We start from the raw sequence: 12,835 nt of genomic DNA on the forward strand, positions 1-12,835 counted from the left end.
GCTGCAATGCCTTTTATATGTGATCTTCCAAACATTTTCTTGTGTGACTTTTCCATCTCCTCTGTTTTCTCTAGAAGAAAATCTGATAAAAATGGCTGATTAAAAAAATTATAATTAAAGTATCCTGCTACTACAGACCTGGTGGTAAAAATTTTAGAACATGAACATCTTGTAAAAGTAGCCATTTCAATTTGCTTACTGTGGTGGACTAATGTTTGATCCTTCAGTCACATTTGGAAATATAAAATTACAAATTTTAAAAACTTCCTTTCTATTTCAGACTGAAGGCTTTATAAAATCCAAATAGGATAGAGCAACATGTGGTAGTCAAATGAGCAAAATATTTGACATCCTTCAGCTCTGGTAACAAAAGAACCATAGTCTGTGGAATCCCTGATGCCAGCTGTGTTGAAAGTTGCTGACTTGGCCTGTGGCTGTTCCCTGCTCATACAGAATTACACTTTCACAGACACAATCCAAGCTGTGTGCAGTTTTCTTTTTTTTTCTTCCTAAAGAAAAAACAAACATATGCTCGAATATAAGCAGAGAAGTATGTCAAAGATGCAAAATAAAAGGCAGGCAACAAAGCATGTTTATTTACAAGTGTCTTTGTAATTTTGGTTTCTGACTAAGGTTTGCCACACCTTCATTTCTTTATCCCTTTTTCCTTTCATTTATCTTCAGAAGTACTGTAGCTTTGCCTAATTCCTTGAAGAGGAGTGTAATAAAATGATAGTATTTCTAAGGAATGCAGCATCACATCTGACTGGGCAGCCTTCTTCATGTTTGGTCTTTGACTCTTTGGGCTCTGCTACGTGCAAATAATCCTCCTTCTTTAAAGGGCTTTTCCTGTGTCTTGTGTATAATGCAGACTGAAAAAAAAAAAAAAAAAAAGAGCAGCTTCTGCTCTGTGCTTTCTCCCTGTTGTAATAGGGAGAGGTGAGTGATGGAGAATCATTTCCCTTTTTCTAACCATGGTTATAAAACCAGAACAATCTTTAACAAGTCTAGGATGCAAGGAGGGCTGCTCTTTGTGAAGAACAGTATGTTGTGCCATGGAGGGAGGGTTTAAAAAGGACTGAGAGCCATGCATGGATTTGATGACATCTATAGTGGCTGCTTGCAAAAAGAAGAAACTGTGATGTTGTTTAGCAAAGTTAAGTATTTCCCCAAATATTTTCTGTTCTACAGAATCGTGGTCTTTAAGTGACAGAGTATGATAAAATGGAAATAATCTGAAGTTGTAGAAAACATGCACATATTTTATGTGATTAATTTTGGTAAGCTTGACCTGTGAAGGTAAATACCTGTTTTACAGTGTTGTTTACACAAGAAAGCAGTTGGGAGCACGTGTTTCTTTGAAAGACAACTTTTGGCTACAGCATGATTTTATTGGGGGCTCTTGGGATCAGTTTGCTCTGCAAAGTGCATTGTACTGTGGTAGTTATTCCCCCTGTCTGAAGGAGGATGGCTGGTAGGGCTGAGTGTCAAAGAGCTGTTGGGCTGAATAATTCCCTGACACATCTTCCTTATTGCAGAGAAGCTCCCTTCTAAAGTCAGAATCATTTTCCCAGCAATAAAACTGTTAGGAAAATCACAGTGCTGTGATTTTCACTCTGCTAATGCAGCTGGGAAACCCTTCGCTTTAGAGGCAAGCTGAGAATTTCTATTGCTAATCTGCTATATTAAGGCAAATTAGAGTTAACTGATGTGCTTCTAAATGTGGCCTGTGTGAAATGAAGTTCCTTGCAGCATGATGGCTTTTTTTCTTTTTTTTAATAGCGCAATTTATTATTCCATAAGTAGGTAATTCCTCTTTGCTGATAACCACACGTCTGGTCTTCCCTTCTGCCGTCACAGTTCCCTTGGAGCAGCACCGTGCCTTTCAAAGTGCCAGTGATTGAGCTGGAGCCCCTTGAGGGGCTGTATTTAGACTGGCTGCTAACAGATCAGCTCCTTCATGTAATTACTGAGCTCTGACAGAGCAGCCCAATGCACATTATTGCTTTCCATTTCTCTCTGAGTCACAGGACAGCCCTTCCTGCACGGTGAGGAGTTTGTGCCTTTAAAGAATGAAGAAATAATTTTGTAGCTTCCAGCAGATCTCTCAATAAACATCAGCAAGTTCTGCTTATCCATGACATGGTATGAAAATATTTGTCTGTCTCTGCATTGTGACTTCACTGGTTTGAAATGACACCTTTTGGAAGTGCCTCTCCTGCTGGCATGCTTTGTCTTTGGAGTGACAACTCCCACCTGTGTCATGGACTTCACCACTGTGAAGGATCCTCACTTCCATGGTGAAGGATCCTCAGTGAAGCCACACCTGGCTTTGCCACACCTCTCTTCACTTGACTGCAGGGAATACTGGAAGGTGTTGGAATCCTGTTGGAGACAGGATTTTTTTTCTGAGGCTTTTCTGTTGATTATAGTTGGGTTTCAGCATTATGGAGCAGGATGAACGAGCGGTGCAGAGACAGGGAGAAAGGCTTTGTGGTTTTTATTAGCAACAACTGTGCAAGCAAACTTAATTTGGCATTCTGAAGCCCGCTGGTGGTGTTCCAACTTTACCCCTCAGCTGTTGCTCACTGCATTGCAGAGGCCTCTGTAATCAAGCAATTTCTCATTGTCTCCAGCCCCTGCCATTTATAAGTGGGGACTCAGGTTGCAGAGCAGATTAAGTGAGCATTCCCTTTTATTTTTAATTTTAATACAAGTGTTTCCTCAAGTCATAGGAAAAATTCACCTGGCACTCACTAGCTGGGGGATGTGTGCTTATTGAATGAGGTGGAAAATACCTGTATGATCTTGTCCCCTGTGGTTTTATAGGAAAGAAGCAATAATATGCACTTTGATTATGACACTTCCTATACTTCATCTATTCTTCCACTCCCAAAACAGCCAGTCTGTTTTATTATTTCTCTTCTTCCTCCTCTCTCATTTCCTTTTTCTGTAGTTCATGGTATTTCTCATCCTGTCTCTTTTGTCTTGTGTGCTTCCCTTCCTTACTGCTGCCTCACATGCAGCAGTAGTGCCATCTTGCTCATTTTTAGATTAAAATTCTTATCCTTTTGAGGGGGATGTTTTTTAGGACATCTTTCATCTGCTTTCTTTTTTCAGTTTGTTGCAGAATTAGAATGGGGCAGCTCCTGCAAACCTAAGAGGCCAGCCAAACCTTCCCTTCTCTGCATGCCAAGGGGACAATCTCTATAGTCCCCTCACTCAAATTCCATGTTTGTACTTCTGTTTGGGAGAGTAAATCCCACAGGAATTGTGGGCATCACTCACCCTACCCCTGGTCCCTTAAAGCAGTCCTTTTACATAAAACCATTTTGCACAGATTATTCTGGGCAGTTATTGACATGCCAGTGGTGAGTTTGCATGTGAAACTGTGCTCTGGGGGTCCAGAGTGCCTTTTGCCTTGCACAAAAATGGTATCCTAGAGCTATTCTATGCTGGTGGGGAGGGCTTCTCTCTTGGGAAATACATTTTTGTCTGCCTATTGCTTGCCCTGGTTGCAGTCCAGCAGCCTGTCAAATGTCTGACTTACCCCCTCTTAGAAAAACTTGAGCAGCTTTGGCATAACCCTCAGCTGACGTTCTGCAGCCGACTGTGACTCACAGCCCCACTCACGAGAAAGCAAGGAGTGGTTGGGTCAACTCTGCCCCAGTAAACAAGGCTTATGCTTAAAGGTATTCCTGATTTCTGCACTAAAACTGGCATCTCATAAATGCTGCTTCATGCTTTCCTCCTCTCCAGACAAACGTTTGAGAACAAGGAAAGAGATGAAGGTCGGTGGATTTTTTTCCTGCTTGGTAGACTCTAATTGTAGTTCTAGAAAAGCCCAGGATTATCAGCACATAGGAGGGAAAATTCACAAAGTACCATTCAGCAACACACCTGGCATCTGGTGTGAAGGTGTGATTTGCTTTTTTGGGCTACCACATCTTGTAGCTTTTTTTTTTCCTCTCATCAACACTAAAATACAAGGGCCATGAGCAAGAGTTATGCAAAACAATTGTAAACAACTGCCTTTTTGTTCTGCTAAAGGAAAAGCCATTGCTTCACTAGACTGCCTATTCAGACTTTCACACAGCCAACGTGGAAATCCATGAGTTATCAAAAGGGGCAGTTTTGATTCCCACGATGACATGGGACTGAAATGCTCATTTGAGGTTTTTTGAGGGGAAAACACATTCTTTTGCACGTGGATTGCAGTGGGCTTTCAGGGTTATTTCTGAGAGCAAATTACAAGATTCTCCTGTGGTTCTTAACTCCTGTTTTCCTTACTGATGTGCCCAAGTTTAGGGATTAAGAGTAGGTTTCTGGCAGCTGTCTGCCAACAGCAAAAGTAGGACCTTGTATGCAGTCACAGCCATTAAGCATGTCTGGTCTGTGGTGGGGGAAAAGGGAGATTCCAAGAGGAGAAAAGAAGAGACAGCAAATTTCTTCTGCTGTTATCAAGCAGGACCTCAGCAGTTTGGCCTCTAAGATTATAAATTCCTGCTGGGAGGATCACTCCAGGTGGAGGGTGGCTCTGCACTGTGCTCTCCCACAAGTCCACAGACAGAACAGTTGGTTCTGTTTATTTTGTGCTGGAATGGTTTCATAATATTCCTAAAGCAGTAGCACCTCCCACTGAAGGCAGTGTGACCTCTCACTGCCAGCACTGTCCCAGAGAAAGGTGGTGGGTTGTTTTGTTTATTTGTTTTTTGAAGTGGTCATGTTGGTTGGCTGACCTTCTTGGTAAAGAATACCTTTAGGTAAAGATTAATATCTGCAGCCTTCTCTTATCGTACTGGCACCTGCAATAAATATATCTCAGACTTCAAAATTATCAATAGAGCCACAATGAATAAATTCTATAGCACCAGGGGGTGAGTGAGAATGAGGGAAATGGGTACCTTTGAGTCTCTTGTACTTTGCAAAGTAGCCAAAGCTGCAATTACTGTCAGTTAACTGTATGTTCTGTTACTTACAAAGATAAGATAGCTCACTAACACAGTAATAGCAGTATTTTATTATTTTAACTTGGCAGTATCCTACAATAAAACAGAAAATTTATTAGCATACTAATGAATGATGTACTCTTTCTGTGGTGCACCAGCAAGTAAACTGTGTGAGGAGACATTTGTTCTTTTGTCTTTTTAGCACCATTTGGCTAGAAATCCTCCCCTAGAACAAGAGGTGCAGGGGAGGCTGAGATCTGATGTGCTTTTCTTTGCACTGGTGCTGTCAAAAAAAATCGTTTAGCTCACCTCCCAGCAGAGCTGGTGGCAAACACCGGGAGCAGTGCTGTGGTAACAGTGATCAGAAGTGAGATGGATGCTCTGCAGGTGCAAACAGCATTTCCTCCTTGTGCTGAACACAGGGTTATAGAAATGCACTTGTCTCTGATATGCAGCCCAGAATTTTTTTCCTAGAGAAATGCCATCTGCATTCCCAGCTTTGCTCACACTGGGTGTAGGACTGCAAAGTCCTGTGTGAGGACCCAGGAGAGTATGTCAAGACTAACCCACGTGCATATTTCTTCTGGTTTTGCCCCATTTAATCTGTTATAGATATCTCATCTTATTTTAGCTTCCCATCCTCAGTCTCCCTGACTTCCCCTTTCTTCCTTCCCTTTCATCTTTAAAACGTGTGGTTTGATAAGAAAGCTGTAATCTTTTTATAGTTCATTTCATTTAAAAGCACATTAACCTGCAGAATGAACCACTGGCTGTCTCTTGTTCAGTTTCCAATGAATTTCCTGTTTGTCTGGATGCTGAGTTATTCACTCACCAGTCAAGGGAGGCAATTAGGCTGCTGAAAGCTCCTTGTGGCTGAGATCTGCCAGGCTGGCACTCACTGCTGCGGCTCAGCCACAAAGGCTTTACCCCTTACTGGCAATGGCATCATTTGTGCATTTCTTTTTCATCTTTTGGTTCAGATTTCCCATCTTCTGAATTTAGCTTCTTGTCTTTCTTTTTTTTCTTCTTTTTGTATATTTTTTTCTGGCTCAAATTGCAGCTCAAAAGCAGTCTGTAGTATGTCTTTCTTGCACATTATGTAGAAAATTGCCTGTGTCCCAAGGGAGGGAGAATAGTGGGAGAAGAGAGAACAATCTACAAGTTCTTCCTTATCAAAACCCTTTGACAGAAATTGAAGCTTCACTTTTTTTTTTTTTTGAGTGCACTTTAAAATACTGTATGAAGTCCAACAAACTTATTTGTTCAAGACTGTTTTGTAAGAGGTGAGAAATACTTGTCACTGTGTATAGCTCATATTTTGGGGGAATTTGCTGCCTTATCCTTGCAGGATTTGTGTTGAGATAGAACAGACAATTGTGGGCAGTCATGGACTGCCTGTCTTGTTCTGCCAGCACCTGTAGCTGCCGATGAGACAAGGGAGAATGGCTTCATGCTAAAGGAGGGTAGTTTTAGTTGTGTATTAGGAAGAAATTCTTCCCTGTGAGGCTGGGCAGGCCCTGGCACAGGGTGTCCTGAGAAGCTGTGGCTGCCCCTGGATCCCTGGAAGTGTCCCAGGCCAGGTTGGACAGAGCTTGGAGTCACCTGATCTAGTGGAAGGTGTCCCTGCCCATGGCAGGCAGGTGGAATGAGATGGGCTTTAATGTCCCTTCCCACCTAAGGACGTGACACTTCCGTATCCCTCTGTGAAAGGACCTGACTTTATCCCCCTGTCCTCCTCTGTCCTTCTCTTCTTTATCACTATGAATTGTGCAAACGTGGGTTACAGAAGCTGCAGGGAGAGGGGACTTCTTCCAGAGGATGTGCATTGCTGGGGAAGAAGGGGACACCTGACTCAGGCAAAGAGACTGTTGTTTTAAAAAGCTGAGATAAAACAGCTCTAGGAAACCTTGTTGGAGGCTGTAGCACGTGCTCAGACCTCCACAGCCAAGGTGGATGATATTGCTGAGGGGAGGGTGAACCTCAGCCCTGCACCGAGAACTTGCAGAGCAGCTCCTGGGAAGTTTTGATTTTTGCAGAGACTTGGATGTAGTAATGAGCTGCATTTTAGAGAATTCGTGCTGCAAAAAAGGGTGACTCCATGTATGTGACTTCTTTTTGGTGTTTTTTTTTTTTTTTTTTTTTTTTTTTTGTCTTATCAAGAGTTATTAGAGACATTTGGTTTTGATGTCTTGGATTTAAGAAGACAATATGTCATTTTATTAGCACATTTCTGGAAGGGTTTGTGGCTCTTCCCACACCCCCTGTCCTCGCTCTCCACGGCCCATAAAGCCTGACTGTTGTATCAGTCACAGCAGTGCTAGTGCTGCCTGCAGTTGCAGATAATTTTCACTCTGTTTTAAATTTTGCTAAAGCCAAACAGAGACATGGAATTGCAATCGGCATTTAAACAGTAAATAAATAAACTTCTGCTCCCAAATAAAGACTGTCTCTGGAGACAAATTTATAGTGATCTCCCATGTAGCCTCAGTGTTCTTTTCCTTGCCTGTCTTTATTCCTAGTTATGCACAGAGAGAGACGTGGTACTGGAGAAGCTTTAAACATGGAGTTTTTCAATTAGATGGCTTTTTCAGATTGGATGCAATTTGTGGGGATGGGAGGTAGGGAGTTGGTGGGTATCTGTAGAGGTAGATTTTAAATAACTCACTAATTTTTTAAATAAGACTTTGATCTGTAGTATGTTTTGGGGTTTTTTTGTTTGGTTTTTTTCCCCAAAGAGAGTCATTGAATGCAGACTGTGCAAATACTTTGAGAATGATCGAAGCTATTAATGCATCCTTGATTTCCTCCATTGACTTGTCCATTAGATATTTAATCTCTTCTTTTTAACAAGTGTGTGTTTTTCTGTTTCAAAAGCAGCCTCCCACTGTCCCTTGCTTGGTGGGAAGCATCTCCTGCTGTCTTTCTGTCACTGTGCCAGCCTTGAGACTTGGCTTGAACACTTTGGACTTATCCTGCCTTTCTGCTGGAGCTGGAGGAGTTGGGGAGCAGATTCACTCATGGCATGGCCACCCAAGGCAGTATAATCTGTCCTGCCTGAACAGTTCATGCTATGATTCTGTGGTTTTGTTGGCAGGAGCAATCTGAAACAAATCTCAGCAGTGCCCTGGATACTCCCCTGCCCTGTGTGCTTTATTCTGTCCCTCATTTTTCTTAGGGCAGTTGTAAGAATGTTTTGTTAGATGGTCACTGGTGATGAGGGTTTTTAATAGTAGCAGCTGCTGTAAAAAATTGCTGAACTGCATCTGTTTCACTGAGTTCTTTGAAACTCTATTTCTAAGAATACGTTCTGCTTAACCCCAAAAACCCATAAAAATGAGCAATGATCAGCTGTTCTGGGGTCTGCACAGGGACTGTATTTTTGCTGTTCTGAAGCAACTTGTCGAGCTGCAGGCCTGAGAAACAAAGTGATTTGACTCATGCTTATATTTAGTATCATTACCTACTGCATTAGGTTCCGTTTTCTTCTGAGCACTAATGTTTTTGCTCAGGAAGGTTAACAGGGAAAACGCCCAGCAGAAGGCATTTTTGTGCTTATCACAGGGCAAATGTGTGGAAAACATCAGGTCACTGTGCTGGGTGTCAACTTGTTGGGTGGTTTTTTTTTTTTTCTTCTTTTTTGTAGAGTCTGTAGAAGGAGCAGTATCTAAGGGTGGGGAGAGGATGTCCTTCCTTTTTGGTAAAGCCTGTAAAATTGGAGGAGCTCTGGTGCATCCTTAGTACAAATGTGATCTGAAATCTCTTTGTTGTGGTCCAGAATCATGTATCATAAATATGAGATTCCAACCTTAAAATATACCTTGTGACTCTACCTACCCAAGGTGATAATTTTTTCTGGTTTTGAGTACATTTGTAACTGAAACAAATATTCTAATTGCTGCTTTTAAGTGTAATATTAAAAATATGTTTGGTCTTCTATTTCTTTTTGGAACAAGCTTTTACTACAGCTTTTCTCTAATCACATGGGAAGCAAATGGGAGATGCACAGGTTTAAAGTGCAGCTGGTGAAGCTTTAGTCTCAAGTTTAAATCTTTGAAGCCTGTTAGAAAGCCTTGGCTGCCAAGAAAGCCTGGGCTCAGCTCAGGAAATTGCATGATTCCTGGTGCTTCTGGATCTAGGTGAGGAGCTGTAATTGACTTTTCACCAGTGAAGTGCAGAACATTCTGCTCAGTTGGTGTGTAACAGGTGAATGCCCCAAGCACTGGGGAAGTGGTGTTGAAAGTGGAAGTGGGTGGAAGAGTCTGAGCATGGCTTTGCTGGCCTGAAGCCTGTGTGCTGCTCTCCATTCTCCTCACTGCCATCTCTTGTGTTAGTGTTGGTCTATCCCAGAAAAGCTCTTCAAGGGCTTAACTGACCAAACTCATCTTTCTGTGTGACCTTAAATGGACCACGAATTCAAGACCATTTTTCTTCTCCTTATGGGGTGTGAGAAGCTGCAGAGCTGCTATCCCATTTTCCTTTCTGAAGCATGAAGGGCTTTGATTCCTCAGAGTGTTTTCTCTCCTTTGCTCCCAAGTGGTCTCATCCCAGGGCTTTTTATTTTTACTACATGGAACCCCTCCGTAACCAGGCTGAGGAGCCTCTGCTGCCTGAAGTAGCTGATCTGTACATTGGTGCAAATCTGAAGTGTTCTGCAGTGTCTCCTGAGATTCCCTGTAATAATCACATCACCCTGCCAAGGAACCCTGTTAATATTTATGTGGCAATTGTTTTGGTTCTTGGCAGAGATAAGGGCGTTAATGTGAAGCCTACTTTGGCTGATTAAAGAAATGATTTATGTTTTGTATTGTAGCAGTGATTTCATTACACTTGAATTAAATTCTGAATGTCTTTTGGTAGATGTGTACATAAAAATATGTATTGAGGCAGTTAGCTGGCATCTTGGACTACACCAACCTCTCCCTCATAAGAAGGATGAGGACCTGCTGGTGCAAGTCCAGGGAAGGGCCATGGAAATTATCTGGAGAAGAAGAAGCTGGAGCATCTCTCCTGTGAAGAAAGGCTGGCAGAGTTGGGGTTGTACAACCTGGAGTAGAAAGGTTCCAGGATGATCTTACAGCGCCTTCTGATACCTAAAGGGGCTTCAGGAGAGCTGTGAGGGAATTTTTACAAAGGCAGAACAAGGGGGAATGGCTGACAGAGGACAGGGTTAGATGGGATATTGGGAAGAAATTCTTCCCTGTGAGGGTGGGGAGACCTTGGCATAGGGTGCCCAGAGAAGCCGTGGCTGCCTCTGGATCCCTGGAAGTGTCCAAGGCCAGATGGGAGCACCCTGACCTAGTGGAAGCTGTCCCTGCCCATGGCAGAATGTTGGAATGAGATGATCTTTAAGGTCCCTTTCAACCCAAACCTGATCAAGTGAAGGAGAACTAAGGTGAAGGGATGTTTGCTCAGTCCAGCTCTTATGTGCTAGCAAGTTTTTCCTGCTGAAATGGAAATGAAGGTTTGAAACTGTGTGCAGTTCTTCCATAATGAAGTGTTGCTTTTCAGGCTTGGATGGTGGAATGAGGAGAAGGAGGCCTTCAGCAAAAGCCCACTGAGCTTTCACTCTGCTTTCACACTGCTTGCTCTGTGGTCCCTTGCCTCTTTGCAGCTGGGCTTCTCTTATGTGGAGGGTTGTTGTGAAACTTCTCCACTGTACCTGGAAAGATTCATGTGAATTCTCTGGTTTTGAGAGCAGCACTGTTTCTTTTTTGACTCCAACCCCTTGATCTCGCAGTTAACCTTAAGGGATATCAGCAATTTAATTGTACTTTACTTTTATAAGAATTTAATTTCTTGAAAGACAATATAAAAAGAGGAGGGGAGAAGAATCTGCTGTTGCCTCATTAAGAGAGTAAGAAAAAATGGGGGTCTTCAGTAGCCAGCTTTGCAAGATGGTAATAAAAAAGGGTCTTTGAATAGTTGCAGATCTCTCAGTGTTTTAGTTTAGATGTTAAAAAGGCCTTTTATGAGATGAGTGGTCTTTGAGAGAAATACAAATAAAAAGCACATCTGAAAACACAGGATGGCAGCTCTTTCAGACAGGCACTTCTCCTCATCTTGAGGCTGAGGATTGCCCAGCTCCTGGCTTTCTCCTCACTCAGCCTTTTGTACCGGCCACAGTGTGGCTTGGCTCCAGAAACCACACGGAGGTCAGGCACTTTTTCATTGGTGTTTTCAGTGCCTGCTGAAGGCTCCAGACCAAGAACTGCTATAGCTCTGCTGTGCTTTCAGAGACAGGAGGAGTCTCTAGTGCTGCAAAGCCTTTCCCACCCCAGGTGGCTGGGGGAGGTCCACCTTTGGAGTGGCATTTCCCAGTACTGGATTACTGTGAGCAGAAGGACTGCTGTGTCTGTGTCCCAGCCAAGGTGAGAATGGTCTCTGTTTGGCTGACCCTCAGGGATGGACCAAGACTCTGTTGTCCATCCTTCCTCCTCTCTCCTTCCAAGGATGCTTGGCTGTGGCAGGCTTCCCTGATGGATGCAGACATGCAGCTTTGGAGAGCTGCTGCTGGATGGAGCAAATGGGCAGAGTCTGTGTCTCTCTCCCTTCACGCACCAGGGAGGGCTCTGTCCAGAGCCACCCAGCTTGTCACAGTCTGTCAGTGCAGTGCTGGACACGAGTGGCTGCTGTTGTCTCTCTCATGATCTCTTCTTGCCCTTGCTCATCATGCCTGCCAAGTGAACAGACCTGCTGGGGAGCCAGTGGGATTGTCAAAGAAATCAGCATCTTCCCTTGGAGCATCTTGGGTCAGTAGAACTTGACCTGTCTGCTCTCTTCTCCATCAACAGAGCTTTTTTTGCCAGCAGTGGAGCAAATGTTTGAGCCTTCTGGATCTGTGCAAAAGGGTTTGGTGCATGCTGGTGTGTGCTCTGTTTGCTCAGACATGAGGATGCTGTGAGGGAAATGGCACAAAAAGGTGGGGAATAGCCATTGGAAGCTGAAGGAGCCTGAGGCTTTGTGTGGTGAGATGGGGATCTCCCAGAATACAAGCAGGCTGTGCTTGAAACGCTGTTGGGGAGATGTGTTTGACTCCTGCCAAATCCCTGCACATGCACTCATTTCTGCCAGGCTGTTGTTCCTGGAGAGCTGGGGTGGGGGCTGGCTTGTGGGGCAGGCTGGTAGCCAAAGCCATATACTCTGACCCGCACACAAGCTCAGCATCCTCCTCTGCTCCTCCACTGCTCCTGCACTGCAAGGTGCAGCAGCTGTAGCTGGTGGTACCTCTTCTGGGAGCTTGTTTCTACATCTGCCTCCCTCTTCTTTGCCTTCTATCCTGGGAGTGACTGGAACTCTTTTCATGAACACTTTTTGACCAGGCACTTGGAATGCTTATGGGACGCTTCGTCCTGGAAATCCAGGAGACCTCTCCAGAGGAGGAAGCAGCGTCTCCTGTTTGTCTTGAGTTACCCTGTCACAACAATGGCTTCAGAATCTGCCTAATTTAAAAGCTAGTTTTAATCTGATGGGAAGATGTTTGTGTATTTAAAATAGTTATTCCTTGCTGGAGCCACTCCCTTCTTTTGTCCTTCACTGCTGGACTTTTCGGCTTCGCTCAGCTAATGTGCAGCGCTTGTTTACGGCCCAGATACTGGAGCATGAAGAAGGAAGTCAGTGAGTTTAACACTGATTCAGTCCCAGGCTTCCTGTGCGTGTGCGTGCACGCGTGTGTGCTCAGCCCTGCTGCTCCAGTTGCTGGGCAGCTCTGCAGGAAAAGCCACGGCGCTGGCAGACACAAGATGCAGGTGTCTTTTTTTACCTCTTCCACCTGGTTTGGGCCCGAGCAGGTTTAGGCAACACGGGTAAAAATTCCAGTATGGCAAGCCTGATGAGGAAGATGCTGATGCAGGCAAAGACATGGAGTGGTGAGTACGGGAAACATCTTG

The 12,835-nt window shown here is 43.9% G+C and overlaps 1 protein-coding gene across 8 annotated transcripts in view; it reads left to right on the top strand.

The window, feature by feature from the left end:
• Positions 1-12,835, top strand: part of RASAL2 (RAS protein activator like 2) — a 163,911-nt gene that overhangs the window by 24,926 nt on the left and 126,150 nt on the right. The window contains exon 1 of one of the 8 annotated variants that reach the window (XM_041478880.1): positions 12,552-12,814. The exons of the other annotated variants lie outside the window; for them this stretch is intronic. Coding sequence (XP_041334814.1) covers positions 12,766-12,814 — 49 coding nt within the window. The 5' untranslated portion in view covers positions 12,552-12,765. Of the gene's footprint in view, positions 1-12,551; positions 12,815-12,835 lie in introns of those variants that run through there. 8 annotated transcript variants of the gene reach the window in all.

The sequence above is a fragment of the Pyrgilauda ruficollis genome, unplaced genomic scaffold (assembly GCF_017590135.1).
Source record: "Pyrgilauda ruficollis isolate IOZ18807 unplaced genomic scaffold, ASM1759013v1 scaffold47, whole genome shotgun sequence".
In the NCBI taxonomy this organism is placed as follows: Eukaryota; Metazoa; Chordata; class Aves; order Passeriformes; family Passeridae; genus Pyrgilauda; species Pyrgilauda ruficollis.